The 19,004-nt window shown below is 46.6% G+C and overlaps 1 protein-coding gene across 1 annotated transcript; it reads left to right on the top strand.

The window, feature by feature from the left end:
* The first annotated feature begins 10,669 nt into the window (after positions 1–10,669).
* On the top strand, positions 10,670–14,109 carry LOC149854553 (phospholipase A2 homolog otoconin-22-like). Its single transcript, XM_090024158.1, has 4 exons — positions 10,670–11,408; positions 12,510–12,654; positions 13,029–13,135; positions 13,933–14,109. The coding sequence occupies exons 1-4, from the start codon at positions 11,360–11,362 to the stop codon at positions 14,076–14,078; spliced, it is 447 nt and encodes a 148-aa protein (XP_089880284.1). The 5' UTR covers positions 10,670–11,359; the 3' UTR covers positions 14,079–14,109.
* Positions 14,110–19,004: the final 4,895 nt, after the last annotated feature.

Raw genomic sequence — 19,004 nt, 5'->3', positions numbered from 1 at the left:
TTTAAGTAATAAAATGCTCTGGAAACAGTGTGACCCTGTTGCATCTTCATTTAATATTTGATCTTCACCTGTCTCTTAAGGGAGACTGAAAAGGCAATGTACAGTTGTTACATTTTCACTGAAATGTCTGTAAATGTCTCTCTATCCTGAAATACTGGGCGACTGGTCTAATAGCATTTGTTCACACCAGCCAGATCTTTAAAGGAATTCAAGCCCTGCAAATGGAAATACTTGCCTAGCTAAATATTCAAGTGACAAAGTTCCATTAAAAGCAATAGGCATTAGGCACCTAGATAGAAACTTTTGAAAATCACCTTTCTATGCATGTAAGTCCTTAAATGCCATAAAAATCAGGCTCTTACTCCCCATGATCCTTGTGTCTACATCAACCTAAAAGACAGAATATTATTTTAATACTGATAAGAAGTATTCCCAGCAAGATCACACTCCAAGTACCTCCTCCATAGGAAGTAGCATGGGAGGCCCAAGTGGTAACCGCTCTGAGCAAAGAAGAAAAGCATCTGTTTGGAGGCATAGTAATAATAGGTCTTGTATCACCTGCAGGCCCTTTGCACAATACACAAGTCTAATGAACCAAAGGGAAAATCCATTACAGCCATATTATTGCCCTGTGACATGTGGACCTCTCTAATCCTCAGCTGATATGGGCTGGTTTCTTTGTTAGGACTCCAATATACACAAGACAGGTTTTGAAGAGCAGTGATAACACCATGGAAACATCTAAGTAATCCTACCCAACACCCAGGATGAGGTAGGGCAGTGTCACTACACCTGTTTGACAAGTGAGGAGAGAGGCAGGGAGTTTAAGTGCATTTCCCAAGGGCAGCCAGCGAAGAGCTGGAACGAAGAACGTGGGAGCAATTTCTCCCCAGCCCCTCTTGGTACCAGGAGGGCATGTACAGTGAGAAAGGCATTGCTGCAGGAATGCAGAGTTGCCCAGTACCAATGCCTTGCACTTTTAGGTTGGGCCAGAGCAGCAAGGTCCGGCAGAGGAGGCAGGGTGCCAAGCTGCCCACACAGGACCGAGATGTCCTTGGGCAAGTGCCTGGGCTTCTGACCCAGGGCAAAGGGTCCCCGGGAAAGAGAGCCCTGAGGACATGGGATAAGAGGGAGAAGGGAGAAACTGGGCCCTAAGCAGAGCTGCTGGATATGCTAAGAGGGTAGGAAACTCCAGAAGACATAGGAATGCTTGGAAGTGTCGGTATGCATTGCTGTCATTGCTGGAGCATTACAAAGCCCGTGTGTGTGGGTGTGTGTGTGTGTGGGGGGGGGGTGCGCGCGCGCATATGTGTGTGTGTATATATATGTGTGTGTGTGTGTGTATATATATGTGTGTATGTGTGTATATATGTATGTGTGTATGTATATGTGTATATATATATATATATAAAAATATGCACCAAACATATGTGTATGTGTATATATATTTATAAAAATACACACACACCCCCCCCTATACCAAACTCTCAGGAAAAAGCCCACCCCCAGTCCATTCATACCTACTGCCACTGGAGCTTGCTGAATGGGACTCCAATGGCAAGGTAAAAAAAGCTTGGCTAAAAAGATTAATCTTGCCCCACGCCCTGTAGGCTGCGACTGTGAGGTAGATGTAAAGGCAGAGTGAGACTTGGAGGCTTTGCTAGGACACCCATCCACCAGTCGCCGTGATAGCAGGAACATTTTGCCGATCCCGCTGGCTGGGATGGGATCTTGCAGCTGCACAGTAACCAAAGGTGGCCCAGACCCACATGGTTCAGACGAAGGTTCAAGCTCGTCTCCAAGTTCAGGGCTGTTCAGTTGAGTCTGGGCCCACTGACTCAGTGGTTGGCCTTGGGCAAGTGCCTTCAGTATCTCCATTCCCTTAGTCTGTATGAGCTGGAATCATTATCCTTAGTTATCTCGACATTATGTTGGCCAATTCATCCTTTGCAGTGCTTTGAAATACCGTGCACTGTGTTTGCTAAGTAGTCTTATCTTGTGCAACATTAGCAAAAGGTGTGTTGAAATCTAAACTCCTTAGGTGCTCTGCTCTTTTTCTCTCTGCAAAATCCTAACCGTGGGACTAGTGCAGCAGTCCTGGTAATGCTGCTCAGACTTTTTACTCCCAGAGCTTCAAATATTAGACTAGATAAGAAGGGAAAGGCAGTTGACTGGTCTGGTTTCATCTCCATGGGTCCAAAATGACCGCAGAGCTCAGTAGCTCATCTACAATGGGTGAACAAGCCACATCAAGAATGAGTAAACCCTGAAGCAGGTAATCCTTGCAGGGCACTGGCAGTGTTGTGTTCTGGCAAAACCCTTGAAGCGATAAGGCTGTTGCAAACCAAGACAGAAATAACACTGGCAGAACTGTGTGGGTGTGTGTATGGAATACTACAGGGTGCTGCACGTCACAGCGATGGGGCAGTTTGGGGAGACTTTCTTTTGCCACCCGCTCTAGCATTCCCGTGAGGATTTTGCAACCTCCTGACATAAGCACCAGACCATGCTACAAACTTGAACAGAATAAGCACAAATCCAGATATAGGGCCAAGTGCAAAGGACAGCGGGGGTGAAAGGGGACACATTTGCACAAGCTAGTTTCCATCTGAGGACGGCCCAGAGCAGCCAACTCCGAAGGTGTGGCCGATTGCATGGGTTTTTCTCTGCCTGCTTGTGACAGACTGTTCTCTTAATCTGCAGCACCTTAGAAATACGTCATGCAAATGCCGTGCTAGTGTTTATACCACACTGCCCTGACCTCATCGTCAGACCGTACATCCCATGCTGCGTTCCCCTGTCCGTTCCATGTGAGCTGGAAACAAGGCGTGTAACGAGGTGAGTGAGTTTCTGGTGAGGAAGTGAAAAAAAAGGGTGAGATGTTTTTTATAGCATTTCATCCACAGACACCCCAAACTAATCATCATCTTGAAACCTCCTTCCTCTGTGTCGTACCTCACAGATCACAGTCCTAAAAGACACCTTCAAGAGCTGTCTTGCATTGGCCATTGGCCTTTCTTGGAGACCCAATATTCAACGATACAGACCCAGATTTACTCTGAACTCTTGGGTATCATAAAAAAAGATGAGGGTCCCCTGGATCTGGGTTTTGAGGCAAAATAGCATTTCTCATATCCTCTAGTATAGTAATCCCCTGCCTTTTTCGGGGGCTTGCTTTATCCTTTATTTATAACTTTCTGGGGTATTGCCCTGTGTTTTTTGTGCTGCCCTTCTGCCACTTCCTGCCCTGATGGATGGGTTTCCCATCTGATGCTAAGAGCAGTTACTCATAGCAGGTCAGGGCCTTTTTGGTGAAATGGTTTCATGTTAAAGAACATTCCCTATGTATCAAAACCCCACCTGCGACTCCCTACATTATCCCATGGTCCCGTCTGAAGGGATTTACCTTTATGAAAAAACGTTGAAAAATATTTAGACATTGTCAGATGGGACTTCTGACATGAATTGTGTGAGAAGTTCCCTTTTTCTGGATGAAGCCATTTACTGTTTTGCAATTTAAGTTGACATATACTTGAAAAATCATTTTTAAAGAGTGGAATGGAAGCAAAATGGTTCGGCTGCAACTTTTTTTCTCTTTGTCTTTCAGGTGTTTGGTTGCGGGGAAAGTTTCACATTCTTGAAAAAACTCTTCTTGGGCCCAACTGAGAAAAAAGGTCCAAAAATTATGCAGAATGGGACATCTGTTTGTTCTCCAACTCTCGCTAGCAGGGTTCTCAGTGGGTTGCTCCACCTTATGCTTTCACTGGAGCTGCAGTGACTGCCAGTGAGAAGCACCCAGCCAGTTAATCAATCATTCATTACACCTATGTCCTGTCACTCTCTGTTCAACCTGGCCCCTATTCTTTCTTTCCCTGCTCAGCTCCTGTTAAACCTGTATTTGCTGCTTTTAAAGGTTTTGCAGCTCATGACTGCTGCTTGTGGACAAAGCCATTGAACTCAAAGCTGCATTGATTGCATTAAATTGTCATTAATGCAACACCCCATTGGTCTGGAATCCAGAGCATTCACTGAAACCTCTAGGAGTTTCCCATCAGGCCTCTCATTTTATAGAAATGATTAGCAGTAGGTAACTGTGGATCCTTTTGGATGATGGTGTATGCATGAGAGATCATCAGATCTTTTGACGTATACAGCCAGGCAGGAGTATGGAGTGGAGGAGTATGGAGACCCCGCTTCAGACCACTGAGACAGACTAGAGTCCAGATGTTCGATGTCTCGATATAATTAATGGGCATGACCAAGAGATTGCTTTGTGGTGGGAGCTGGGAACTTCAATTGTAGTAGCTGGGCAGAAGCCGGAAAAAGGCAACGGCCCACTGCGCGGCCTGCATTAAGGATGTACATGCATACGCTCCTGAATCACAAAGAGGGACGATGGCTGCTGGGGAGAGCTGGGCTGAAATTCTCTGATCCGTCAGAAAATGCCAGTTCACAGAAAGCAAGATGTTTTGTGGAAATGCACGATCAAAATACAGTTTGGGGGAAAACACAGAATGATGCACCCTGAGGAGTTTGGAAAGGGACAGAGAGTTTTCCTTTTCCAATCTCAAACAGCTTTACATTTTTCTTTCTTTTTATTGTTTTTTACTCTCTTGGTTTGATTCCATTTTTTAAATGGAAACATTTCAGAATGATAAAATTTCTTTAAAAAACAGAAAACCTGGCACCTGCCCCAGTATGTTAAGATAACATTATATTAGCTTTAACTCCCAGGCCTCAAACACTAGATCCTGGATAATAAATGCTTGTTCACGTGTCCTAATTATGCTGGATCTCTGCTGAAATTCTCTATAATAGCATTCTCCGTATAGTGGTAACAGCAATAGGAGTCAAGTATTATAGAAGCCGTTGCACTGTCAAAGCATTCTTAAAAACAGCCTTAAAAGTTAGGCTAGTAAAAACTGGAGTTCCTTGAGAACCAAATTTTGATTCTTCAGGAAGTTGAAACATTTCCAATTTAGTTTCCATGCTGTATCACACAAAGGCCAACATGTCTCCTGAAATAAAAATTCCCCAACAAAAATTGGGACATCTGGAACTTCCAAAATCTGACTGTTTGGTGATGTTATAATATCCTACAGAATATTACATATATCATATAATGCTGTATGATAAAAGCCAAGACAAAATTAAACAAAATAAGAACATGATAACCAATTGTATTAATTTCCCTCCCCTAAAATTTCATTGAAACCATGTTACTGTGAAGTATCCATGAAGAATTTGTCAACTACCATGAGACGGGGTTTCACAAAAATGGACAGCACTATGCAAAGAGATCTGAGTGATTCGATCCAAAACCCCATAGACAAAGCAACTCAGCAGATGGGACTGGGACTGGGCAGACTGCCTCAATCACTATTCTCAACATTTTATTGGTAATCTCACACTGTAAACCATCGTGCAATGACCACATAACCTGCACACATGTTTTGGAGTCAAAAATAGCCTTATTTCCTGTTTAGTAGCAACAGTGCTCTTTATTTCTGCAATAGCTTCAACTCGACAATCTTAAAGCATTGTACAAAACCCGAGGAATGAAGCCTCACCCCATCCTTGTATTGCAGATGCTACTGTCACTGTGTTTACTGTTGAGGAAAGAGAGGTCAAATGGTTTGCAAGGCACTGCAAGAAACAGGGAACTTGAGTGCATGAACAGGATAGCGAGTATCAAGGCAAGAGCTGCTGAAAATTTAACGTAGCTGTTTGGAGCTAGTGCTGCTCAAGCTGGACTTATCCCATTTAGGGAGGCAGTAGCCCATGAAGCTTTACTGTAGCACCATCTGGCACAATCTGAAGGCAGTGTAGACATACCCCGAGCTAACCAGGAGATGAACACCACGGACCTGATTGATAAAACCAAAGAAAGAAATCATTGCAGGATGCATCCGCAGTACTCAGCCTGAGCCAGGCTAAATCTGAGATCCAAACACCCCTAATGTCTCCCAAACCTCAGGTATAATTGCTCATTGTAATAGCAAGGGAGGGATGTGCCCCTGTGCTCCACAGTGTTTAATTATCTAACTTCGCCCTCCAGCCAGGCTTTGGAAGCCATGTGTTTGTTCTGTCCATCTCCAGCCCACAAGGGCTAATGATCTCATCTGATAAATACACAGCAAGCCTCTCATTTTCCACCGTCATCTATTTACTTTCCGGCCTCAGTGGTCACCAGGCGGGCAAAACGCGCTTGGAGGCAGCCCTATCATCATACTGCATTTAACTGCTGCCCTACTATCTACCCTCACATTCATGGATAACTCAAAATGACAAAGGGGACATCTGTGGTGTGCAGTGATGGAAAGTGAACCGTGGCCTTTCTGCTAGAAAGGATCCATGTCTGGTCGCCAGGCTGTTAAAGCACATATAGGAATGTAGGAAATACCCCTGAGAAATGGTCCTGGAGGAGTGAGACCAGTACTTTGACACTCAAACCCAGAAGCAGCTCCTCTTCACTAAATCCAGCGCACGCTACCCTTCATATCAGCTGCTTCTTACCTTGGGGTCATGATCCCAAATGGGTCACCCCCAATATGACTGGGTTTGAGAGCCCCAGGGAAGTTCAGTTCCTTCAGAAAAGGTCAAGACAAAAGTTAGGGTCTCATGCAGTGGACCTGAAGTTGGGTCATGAGAATCAGAGGGAGGTCATGGCACAAAACCCTTGGGAACTGCTGCTGTATGTTAGTCTCCGTCTGTCCTGGCCTTTGCACGAACAGTGGAGGTAAGCCTGAGCTATGAGATGTGGGGTGTCTCAGTCCCAATTACTGAAGATCTTTTTTTTATGAAAACCAAGGGTCACTGAGATTTAGATCTGGATCTGAAATGTCCCAAAGATCCAGAAAGTCAATGCAGGCTTTGCTCCATGTCTGTCTCTCTCCAATATTCAATACACTCCTCTCATTTTTCCATATGTAGAAATGAAGGCAGCTGAGATTCAGCTTGGGAAGATCTCTCAGGGGCTTTCCAGGAGTGTTTATTTGCCTTCCCTTTCCATGGTTATGCAAGTGCCTTATAACACTAAGTTGAGACATCCAGAATCTGAAAAATGCATTAAGATTATCACTGCCTTGCAAAAAGAAAGCCAAAACCTGTGCTCCACCCATCAGAAAACCAGGATTTAATGAGCTGAATATGAGCTGGGCACCAAGCTCGGTCTTAGGTTCGTGCTTAGTTGTCTTTCTCCTGGGAGGGAATCCCAGCGGTGCCAACCTGCCACTGGGAAAGCCCAATTCATAACCCACACAAGTCTCACCTAGAGAGCATGTGCCTGGAGCGTGATTATTTATTACACGTATTGCCAGCCTTCCCAAAGAGGCTCAGGGCAACAACAAAAAAAGGCAAAATGCCGTATGAAAATAGAATTAAATACAACAATAAGTGAATAGATTGAAACAAACTCCCCTTCCCTGCAGGCAGGGGTAGCAATGTTAGCAGTCCCTCCTCATCTGGGGACTATTGCAGTCCACGAGGGCTTGAGCAGCCAGCAGAAGGAGCAGTGTCTAGCCCGAAGCCCGAAGACTGGCTGTGCTTTTCCCTTTCCCTGCTCAGGTGGCCACGGATGCTGTAGGAGCAACTTTGTCCCCCTGCGGGAGGCAACTGTCTCAATACCCCAGTTGCTTGGCGGCCAATATACGTCCAGCCAGTCACGCTAAAAACACCAGTGCAGATTCAGACCCACTGTGAGATATCCTAGCCCCATCCGACGGAGGGAGGCGGGGAGGGAAGACAACTAGGAGGTCTGGAGCCACCCAGTCAACAGCAGATCCAGGCATGCAGCTTCGTTTGTAGCTCCTGGCCTCTTCTCCAGGGACAAGACTCCACCGCCATCCCTTTCCTTTGCTCCCCAGGTAGGAAGGCAGCAAGCAGATGGCTCATGGCAAGCATGCCCCAACTGTTCAGAACGGCATTCTTGATGAGACAATGCTGCAATAGGCATGACTCACACATAGGCTTGAACTAGCAAGCTGGTGCCAGTTCCCGTCTCAGAGACACCTACGGAAGCATCAAAAAGTGAAGAAACCGTGGGATTAAATAACTCAGCCTTATGTAAGGTGTCTCTGTTTCTGTTAGGACCTCAGCGCTGTGAACTAACAAAGCCCCCTTATCGACACCCCAGAGCCCTGGTGGAAGAGGGTCTCGAGATTTACCTTGTGATCCGCACGGTCACCATCAAATAAAATCTGGCCTTGTTCGCCATGTGCCAGTTTGCCCTATATCTATCTGTCTAACCTATATGTAAAGCTGCCTCGGTATAGATTAAACAGGGAGGTCTCTGCAAAAAACAGTCTGTTGTGGATGATGATCCCCCCTGCAGTCAGCCCGCAAACCCCCCGTTGCTGGCACTGCCGCAGAGGAAGGCTGGTCGGGCGACCGAGGCACTTAAGGGGCACTTAGGCAAACTGGTTGTTTCTCTAGCTCTGCCCTAGGCTTGCTGGGTGACCCTGAGCAAGTCGTTTCACCGTTCTGTGCTTTAGTTTCCCCACCTGAGAAATGAGGTTATTCAAGATTCATGCCTATCTCCTTTTGCAAATGGCTTGAGCTCAGGAAAAGGGCTGTTTAAGAGTCAAGTGGGATCTGATCTGTAAAAGGCAGGCAATGACACTTACCCCCCTTACTGGGGCAGTGTGAGGGTAAATTGATTCATGCTTCTGTGACAGCTCCAGTACCGTGATGATGGCAGCTTTAAAAAGCCTGTAAATAGATCTCTCTGAGGCTTCAAACTTGTAAGCAACATTTCTGTGGCTATCATTTTCTTTCATAAAGTGGTGCCAGAAATATTTCTAAATCCTTTCCGTATGGATTAGATGGAAGCATGGGTTTAATATTGCATAATATGCCCTGGATTAGAGGCAATTTTAAGATCCCGTACGTCAAAAACAAGACTATAGACAGTGGGCTGCCATGACCTGGCATAGGTTGTCATAGCTTTATTAAAGTCTATTGGACCGCTTCTCAGCTGTTGCAAACCAGTGTCTCCAGTGATGTCCCTGGAGCTATGCTGAGGCTCTTTCAGAATCATGGTCCATTTATTTTGCTGCTGTTCCACAGTGAGAGTTCAGGTCTAACATCACAGAGTCCCTTTGGGTCTTAAAATCTATGAATCTGCGGTTTATATAGAATCCACCGGGAAAATGGTTTAATTTTTTTAATGCATCACAGCTAGTCCTTCAGTCTCCTGGGTGGCTGAATGCAGCTGCATGCTCACTAATGTGTTATAGTTACTGCGCATTAAGTTTAGTACTTGCATTGCTAAGTACTAAATCAGTGCTCCGTAACTGGTGCTACTGCGCAGGAGTACCGATGCACAGCTTTTTAGTGACATTAACTGTGCAGTAGCCTAACACTACTGCACAACAGCATATTAGCATGAGTTTTGCCCAGCACACTACTGTGTTTTTAGGCTACTGCACAGTTAATGTCTTGTGTAGACACATCCTCTTGGAAGTAACTACAGTGCACCACATATAGAAAAAGAAGCACATGAGAAACAGCACAATAGCATTTGTTTTTGAAAGCAAAGTGTTTTCTAAAATTAACATTTCTCTAAAATGTGTGACACAAAACACATGACAATGCCATGTTCTGGTGAGGTTTGCATTGCACTTGTAGGCAATGAGGTCATCCAGGACTCATTCCAATTAAAGCAGTATATTATACTGCATCATTGCATGCTTTTGTTTCTCTCCTTTCTCTCTGCCCTGCCTATGTAGTATAGCTTGAAGTATATATATGTGTGTGTGTATTATATATACGTGTGTGTATGTGTACACACATACACACACACATATATGTGTGTGTATATATAATACATATACATTTTATTGAATTTATAAACTAGATGGTGCATAAATAATATGTATATGTAGTGCATGTTATACATGAATATTTATTTACTTATAAAATGCATGTGTACTGTTCATGTAAGTTTTATATGCATTATGCAGAAGACATGTGCATATAAAATACAGGATGCCCAAAGTAAAATTGTCAGCTTCTAATAACAGCAAAAACTCCTTTCCATGTACATCCTACATTCGCACAATGAAGACAATTATGGGAGCTACATTTTATAGCCATTTAGGTCAAGCCAGGGGCTTCTTTCACAAGGCAGAGATCCACAACGAAAGCAGTAATATTAATTGAAGACACATAATCACAGTTCCCTGTGCATGTAAACATAGGAGAACATTTATATGTAATTAATTATATACAAGTTAATGGTAGATGAGCATCCAAAATACCATTAATCCTGCGTGTGTGTGTGTGTGTGTGAGAGAGAGAGAGAGAGAGAGAGAGAGAGAGAGAGAGAGAGAGAGAGAAAGAGAGTATTTGCATACTCAGATCATAGTCTATCATACATAGACCATAGTCTATCATAGTCACAAATATTTTAGACACAGATTGTATGCTTTGTATAGCAAATGCAGTTGTGTTTCAGGAGACACATTTTTTAATTGCAGCCATTAAAGTAGAACCCAGTCAATTGACTTTACAGACATTTCATGTCAATCCCGTACAAATCATGTATCAAAAGTATTAGAGGCCTCGCTAATGGTAAAGATATTGTTCATTATGGTTTGGAAATCAGCTAACACTTCTGCATATTCTCCTGACTGCTTGTCCCACCAAAACGCCTGAGATTTCCTGTCTCTCTGCTCAGTGACATGGAGGAGAAAAGGGAAAGGACAATGCTGCTTCCTCCTTTCATCCCACCGCTGCACCCCCACAGGCCGAACTGGTTGAAAAGCCATCATAAACTTAATCCCAAAACACAAAGGCTTTTTTGGTTTGGGCAGAGAATGGGAGGCTCCAACAAGTCAAGAGGAGCTGAAGTGCATTAGCAGGGCAGCCTACGGAGCGCCCCACAGGAGCTGCCCCAAGCGACACTTCTCAGTGTATGGCTCACTGGTATAGTCCCAACTAATGCTCTGCACGTTTCTACCAGCCTCTCACTTTAAGCAGCACTTCCTGCTGATATAATAGGCCTCCAGGTCTTCAGAAGATGAAGCTCATTTGAGTTTCAGAGGTGGATGGGAGGCAAAATTGGCTTTTTAAAACAATAAACCCCAGTACGTTTTAAAGACCTGGTTGACTGCAGGGAGCTGCCCACATCCCCCGTTGGGCCATATGAAAATAGCCTAGTGTTTCTAGCTCATTTCTTAGGTAATTATGGCCTCTTGGTAAAAAAAATGTGCAATTATCGTAAAAAAGGGGAAAGTCAGGTCCACGTGAGAGACTGGCCGAAGTTGTATAAAAAGGCACAACGGCCCTCCGAGAGAGTCAGCAGAAACCCAGGTAGGAGACGCTGTGTGTTCAAGGTGTCCCCGAGCTGTTACACACAATGGCAAGGATGGGCCACTGTCTCATCTTCGTGCTGACTTTTGCTTGCGGTAAGTAAGCACTCTAGGGCTGGTGCATGGCTCAGCTGGGGTAGCACTGGGGGTTGAAGCCAAAAGGCCTCTATGGCTAAAATCCTCTCCACTATGTGCCAAATGAGGCAACTGCATGCTTCTCCCATTCATCGCTATTGGCACTATAGAGTCAGTCTCTGGAAGCCCATCACTGCCGCCTTTGAATGATTTACCAGGCTTGATTTATGACACTAAGAGCCTTTAAAGGAGAGAAGCCCCCTTGACTTTGGTGTATGTAATACAGAGGGAAACCCAGGGAGATGGGTCTTTTGGTGATTAGATAATGTTTGCTGCATGGATGTGGTTTTATTATATACTCGGTGGTAACTGGGTTCTCTTTTCTGTGTCCGGTCCATTATTAAACAAGAGCTTGAGAATATATATTTTTAATAGCATTAGCATGAAAACTCAGGTGTACTCAGGAGTATTGGTTGTATTGATTGTACTGGTAGTATTGATTATTACACCTCAGTATAGATAGACTGGGTTGCACAGATAGAAATAGTTACAGGGTTATAAAATGACAGATAAATTCTTTGGGGCACAGAGCATCATATGGATTATACAGCTCTGCACACAGGTAGGACTCTAAACTTATGCAGAGTATGATGTCTGAATGTCACCAAGAATGGACACAAAATAGGTTTACTCTGGAGTAATTTGACTTTGTTCCTGATAAAGTAAAATGGACACATGACACACAGCAATGAGCCAAAGTAAGTCACTCCATTCTGGGCTAGAGCTACTCCTCGGGAAGTAAGGAGTAACTCTACACACCAGGGTAAAATCACACCAGCGTGCCATCCATGTGTGCACTCCTCTCTAGCATAGCACAGCCGTTTTCTCAATGCAAATTTGGTTCAACACTGGAAATGCACCTACTACGGACAACTACCCTGGAAGTGCTGGTGATGTGTGCACTCCTTTACACGCTAGACACACACTTGTATAAAATCTGGGTTAAACACCACAGTAGTAATCACACTGTAGTGTATATCCATGCTCTCCAGTCCTCTCGTTGCCCTTCTCTGTGACTTGCTGTGATGCGGCGCTTACCTCTTCTCCCTGCTGGTGTTTTAGGCGTCACACTCGTGAGCAGCACCGCCACCCAGTTTGACGAGCTGATTCGGCTGACCACCTTCACTCACAGTCTGGCCAACTTCAGCAACTACGGATGCCACTGTGGGCCAGGGACGCAAGGGGTGCCCGTGGACCCAGTCGACAGGTAAGCTGGGATGAGGAATCTTGTCTGGTGCCTCGTTCCCTCCAAGTCAAGGCTGGGGGTTGGTTTGGTGACTCATGATGGTAAAAGGCCAGAAGGACCCAAGGGTAAATATTGGGGATAGGCTGAAAGGAAGAGATGGGATAGTTTGCTCTGCTTCTCATCAATAAATGACTCCAGCCACAAGTGTGGGAAAGTTGCTCGCAGGCACAGAATAGATTGTGAACGTAAAGGACAACCAGACGTGCGCTGGCATTAGCAAAATTAACAGCAACTAACTTGGAGCCAAGGCTCTCCTCAAGGTGGAACTGGATTCTCAACCCTGACCCTTGTTGGACCCCCCCCGGTTCTTCTACCCCTTTCTTTGCAAAACGTAGGTGCTGCCACAGCCATGACTGCTGCTATAACAAGGCCCAGATGTTTGGCTGCACTCCCGGCACTCACCGCTACAGGTTCTACGCAAATGGGGACAAGATCAAATGTGGTGAGTGAGGCGCGGCCATCTGGCCCGGGACAGGGCGGACGTCACAGGGGGCTGATGCGGTGCACGGCGTCGAGGCCTCAGCACAGTGCTTGGAGGTGCAGGCTTGCTACTCCCCAGGCATGTAGCTTGCCCCAGGCTGGTGAGCTGACCATAAGAAGGCACTCAAGCAAAGAGTTGTACTTTAGGGCAGAAGGAGTCTGATCCTACCTGCATCTGAGGTGAGGCCTTATTTGTCTCTGCTCTGCATCGGTGTCCTGAAGCAGGGCAGGGTGGGGAAAGAAGAGGTGTCATGTGAGGCTGGAAGGAGGCAGACCAGGGCATTATGTCCTGGCTGTTCAGCACTTCCCTTGGGGCTGCCATATAGGGTAAAGCAAAGTACCTCCCCTCCCAGGAAACTGGGATTTTATGCATTGAGCCAAAGGTTAGGGCATAAGAGTGTAAGAATTGCCATTTACTGGGTCAGACCCTAGGTCCATCTTGCCCGGTCTCCTATGTCACACACTGGCAGCGGGTGGATGCTGAAGGGCAGAGTGAACTGCGCGTCACCAGGGCTTTTCCCACTGTTCCTGTCTCACTTGCAGCCTCCACCGCTCCCGGTGCATGTGCAATTGCCATATTGCTCCCTTGAGAAGGGTAGATAAAGACATGGTCTCCCTGAGCCTCACCGAGCACAGATGGACACCTCTCCCCTAGTCGGGGTTGTGCCACAGCCACGTCTCCTGTGTGCTGTGCTCTGCTGCCACCAGCCTCACAGGGCATACAGGTGACACGACAGCTCTGTTGGTCTTGTCCCACAGTGAAATCGCGGGACCAGTGCGAGAAGATGGTATGTGAATGTGACCAGAAGACGGCCAGCTGCTTCCGCAAGCATCTCTTCTCCTACAACCCGATGTTTCAGAACCACCCCGCTATGAGGTGCAGGGGACCCCGGCCCTTCTGCTAGGGACATCCCCGCTCCGAATAGCAAAGGGGTGATCAGAAGAGGGGCCTCCTTGTGTATCTCAGTGCTCTGTGTCTCCCTGGTGCTCCTGCAGCTCCTTATAATCCATGAAAACTGTAAGCGGGTGTCTGGTTAGTGAGACACTCATAGGAAACGCAGAGCTTAACCTTTCCATTAGGAGAAACCACATGTCAGGCCTGCCTAATAAACTGCTCTGTTACTAATATTGTTTGGTGGTTGCTTCCTTTCTGCTTAAATGGTGCATTTGTGTTTGGCATTACCCTGACAAGGGAATTGTGCCTACGGCTGCCAGGCTGGGCCCCCCCAGCCCAAGTGTCATTTGCTCTGGGGCAGCTGAGAGCTGCAAACATGCCAAACTAATACCGCTCGCTACAAGGTTTTAAGACTACAAAGCTCACAGCGACATGCAAGAGATACCCCATGAATCCTGCCCCGCAAACAGAACAGCTTCTAGCTAATACGGGATATTCAGTTACCCACCCAAATGGCAGGGGAGGGGACAGCTGTGTGGTGGGGAAAGGGAGCCAAGGGATTGCCAAGAGATGCGGTGGCCCGGTTTGGGGAGGTTCATAGGTCCATAGCTGTTTGGGGCTGGAAGGGACCTTTCAGATCATCGGGTCCAGCCCTCTCTGCACTTGGGCAGGAAAGACCATTGGGATCAGATGACCCGAGCTGCCCAATTCTTAGACCTGCCCATCCCAGTCCATCCCCCCGTCCAGCAGTATCTCCCATCCAGCTTTGCCCAGGACCACACAGCTCCCTGAAGCACACTCCCCAGTTCCAGTGCTTTGAAGTTTGTCTTTTTTGCTTCCCTTAATAAAGAGTCACAGGGCTTGCCATCTGAATGCCTCTTTATGGTTAGCTGTGTGCACTCCAACCCTCTCAGAGGGTCTTCTTTCAGCCCAGAGCATGCACAACTTGTTTCTACTGCTGAACAGGATTCCAGGAGCTGATATGGTCCTGGCTCCACTCCTGGCATTGGCAAAACTCCTCTGGACTTCCGTGGAGCTAGCCTTTGTCTTCAGCTGATAAAAAGGTACCCCAAAATAGATGGGAGCTGAGCATTTCCTTAGAAGGGAATTCATTTGGCTCTCCTCTCCCCCAGCCATAAATCTCACTTGATAACCCTTCTCAGACGGAAACACTCAGTGGGTTTGATAAAGGTCTAAGGTTGGAAAGAAGGAGGGTAGGCACATGGTTTCCAAAGAAAAAGACCTACCTCAAGCCTTTATTTGTAGTTCATATGCCAGACTCTTCCATTCCCATCTTATTTAAAAAATACATTTCTTCTGCCATATGATATATTACATTTCAGCATGTAAACATGGTTTATATACATCACGCAGACATTATGCTTTTATACGTCATGGTGCCTATACCGGTATAGTCCACACATAACTGTTCGTAAGTATGAAATAATATTACAGGTAAAGAAATAGTAATGAAAGCCCTGCCTTACAGAAAAAGTACAGCTCTCCTAACATGGAGGTGCACATCAAGGAGGGGATATAAAGCTTTTTAAGGAAGGCAAGGCCCAGATTCAGTTTTCAGATGAGGATGATATTAATAGTTCAACCGCACTTTCCAGCGGAGGTATTGCAACAGAGACGGTAAACTGAAAAGTGAGGTGACATGTCCAGGTCACACAGCAGACTGGAGGCAGAGTCCAGCAGAGATCTCATGGCCACTGAGTCCCCCTCACATGCTCCAGCCATTTAACCACACTGTCATGCAGGCATAGAAAGCCGTGTTGAGGTGGAATCCGGTTTCCCGTTCGGCCTGACTGATCATTTCTCTAATACCATAAAAATGAAGGCATGCACCTTCACCACAGCCAGCTTAACCCTACGACCCAGCATCCTCTGCCACTTGTGCTTGCAAACTGCCCTGCTACTAACTTCGTTTGGAGGAGTAACAATCTGAGTCTATCCCAAATGGGTTTCATAGAGATTCGCATGGATGATTCCCAAGGGGGGAGTGTTGAGAGGATACATTCACTCCTTCCTCAGGCAGGAAAATCTTCCCACACTGTAGGCAAGCGCCGGGTGGGGGGGTACTAAGAACCCCTTTGTGTACAAATGCAATACATGGGCAATACAGATAAGAAACGCTTGCTCTCCAAAACAGGCACAACCATCAACTGCTTTTGTTTGGCAACTGCTTTAGCCTTCCTTCTGGAGTCTGCCGACAGGAGAGCCAATATCCCGTGGTCGCTACGTGACTGGAGCACTGCGTTGACTCGAGACTGAAACTATTTGAATATGAAATCCACCTGGCAGGAATATCATTCCTGGAATGAGTCCATTAGTAGAGGGGAAGACTATTTGGCTTCCTCTGGGCTGATACAAAATATGACTGACTTTCTTGCTGCTCAGCATGGATCTTTTCACCAGTGCCAAAGACCATTTGCAGCCATTTATTGCTCTCCTGCCTGCCTCCTTCACCAGCATGGATACCCCAAAGCTACCGCAGAAGTTGGCAGTGAAGGGATTCATGTATTCTGAAGAAACAGGGCTTTTGAGTCCTCTGGGCTAATAAGACTCTCCTGGGCCCCACTGTATTTTTAGTTGCAGATGGGGGAATCTTTCTCTTAATAAATGAACAAGAGAAAAGCCAAATCTTGTTGCATGAAGTGGGTGCTTGGTCTGAAGAGGCCTGGAGGACTGAGTTCAGAGGGAAAGAATTGCAAAAAAAAGAAAAAAATACTCAAAAAAGGGGATTATTTTCTCCTGGTTAACTTGGCTCTTTACAGGGCTATCCTGGCTGTTGATTTGTATCAGTCACGCTCTTTGGTCTGGGATGTGGATACAAGAGCCAGCACCAGAATAAAAACGCTGCGTGCTCTGTAAGTGCGTGTTGGTTCAGGGAGGCAGATTTCCAGCGCTTCCTTCAGCAGCTGAGCCCAAGCGACCTGGCCCACCTCGCCAGCCAGCTCCCCGCTGTGCACGCTCGCAGAGCTTTGGTAGCTCCAGCAGAAGGACCCTCAAGGGGAGGGAAGGCACTATCTGCAGGAGTGGCTGAAGTGTAAGCTCCTCCGGTTGAGTTTTTCGGGATTGTTGGATGCCATGTGCGAAAACTCCCGGAAGATGTCAAGGTACGTTGCATCTCCTGCAGAAATACACAGGAGACAAGTTAGGCTCCAGGTTTATCCCTTCTCTTCCTCTGATGCCTTCCATGCGTGGAACATGATGTGCTCAGTGTGTCTGACAACCAGACACTTGAGCTGGAGGGATATGGGAAGGGCCAGAATGACCTCTCAATGTTTCAAGACAAAGTCCACGAGAGAAAAAAATAGAGTCCAGGAGTCCTGGCTCTTAGTCCTGCAGGAATAGTCACAAGCTTGTGTTTTGTAATGGTTTGTTTCTAAAGCTGGCTAGGCCCACGTTGTATCGGGGGACTCTTGCTTCTCAAATAATTTTGGAAACATTCCCCTTCCTAATGCCTTGCCCACTCTTTTAAGTGTTTAGACCCTGGAGCCAGGAGGCAGCTGGGCAAGTGAAAGGAGCCAGATGGGCCACCTTGTGTCTTGATGTCCCATACTACTCCCCAGCACATCACAGAGGAGCATAAATTTCCCACTACTGGCTCTGCCATTGCATGTCTCTGTGATGTACAGGGATCAGCAATAAGGTAGTAGATTACTCACTGTCCTTAACCTCTCTTTTGGTTGCTGGACTGGACGGAGGTTGTTGGGACAGAGGGCATTTCAGTCCATGTACACCACAGCTGTCAAATGGCAGCACCAAGGCAGGACCACAGTCACATTTGCAACTCAGGAGGTAAAATATGGGTATTCCCTCAGCAACCCTTAAAGCCCCGCATGGTGCACAGATTCTGCACCACCATCCCAGAAGAATCATTAGGCGCCCACATCCCGTTAGCAATCCCAGCACATGCATGTCCTTTTCTCCGTCTGGTGGGACAATTTTGGCCTAGACCAAGCCACTATGTTCCATGCATGGCATAGCAATGTCCCAAGGGGAAATGATAGGGTCTCCCCTGGTCCCCTCCTCATAAGGTACTTCCCATGGGCCCAGTGAGCTCACAGCAGTGTCACTGCAACAGGGAGCTGTGCCATCTTGCTGTGGCCTGGCACAGGGGATGTCCCCCCTTCTGGCCATTTCCTACCTTGACAATGGCAGTGTTTGTTTAATTGTGCTGGTTTAGGTAAGGCTTGACCCTGGCTTCCAGCCACTCAGTGGCATTCAGAAGTCAGGCCAACCTGCACCCACTCAAGCCAGAGCACCTAGAGACATAAATCCCACGCAGCACTTGCTGGTGAGCGGCACCGGCTGCTACGTCCCTTCGGGAGGTACAGCGTGCACTCCTCTTTCAGCCAAGCCAGCTCCACCAGGTAGTGGTTGAATCAGGAGCCAACCTACCCGGCCTTTCTGAGAGTGGCTAACCCCTTACAGGGGGATAGACCAAGACAGTGGTCAGTCACAGTATGGAGTGGCGTTGGGGGGCAATTAAAAGGAATTGGGCAAAAGGTTCTTGTCTCCTTGCTCTGTCGTGCACCCATGTAGCATATAGAGACAAACTAGTGGCTTGGTTCATATTTAAGTTTCCAGCAGCTGGTCAGGAGTGACACTATCAACCACTAGCTCATCATCACATCCTCAGGCCTCAGTGGGGTCCATCTTTCTCTGTAGTGGGGGAGGGCTCCTGGGATCCTGAATACAAACTGATTGATAGAGCAGCCGTGCTTTCCAGAGCTGCTTGGAGGTGAGGGCTTGAGCATATGACAATGGGGAGGGAACGTGGCACTGAGGTTGCTCATTTCTTCAGAAATGCCCTGGTTAGCATTATATGTTTACCGAGAGCTCTTCGGGGCAGAGGCTGCCTCCTTGCTCTTTGTAAAGCACCCAGCACAAAGGGATTGTCCTCCCTAACTGGGATCATAGGAAA

Source organism: Crocodylus siamensis, chromosome 12, assembly GCF_052110815.1.
Source record: "Crocodylus siamensis isolate JL-2025a chromosome 12, ASM5211081v1, whole genome shotgun sequence".
NCBI classification, from domain to species: Eukaryota; Metazoa; Chordata; order Crocodylia; family Crocodylidae; genus Crocodylus; species Crocodylus siamensis.
This window is presented reverse-complemented; position numbering and strand designations above follow the sequence as displayed.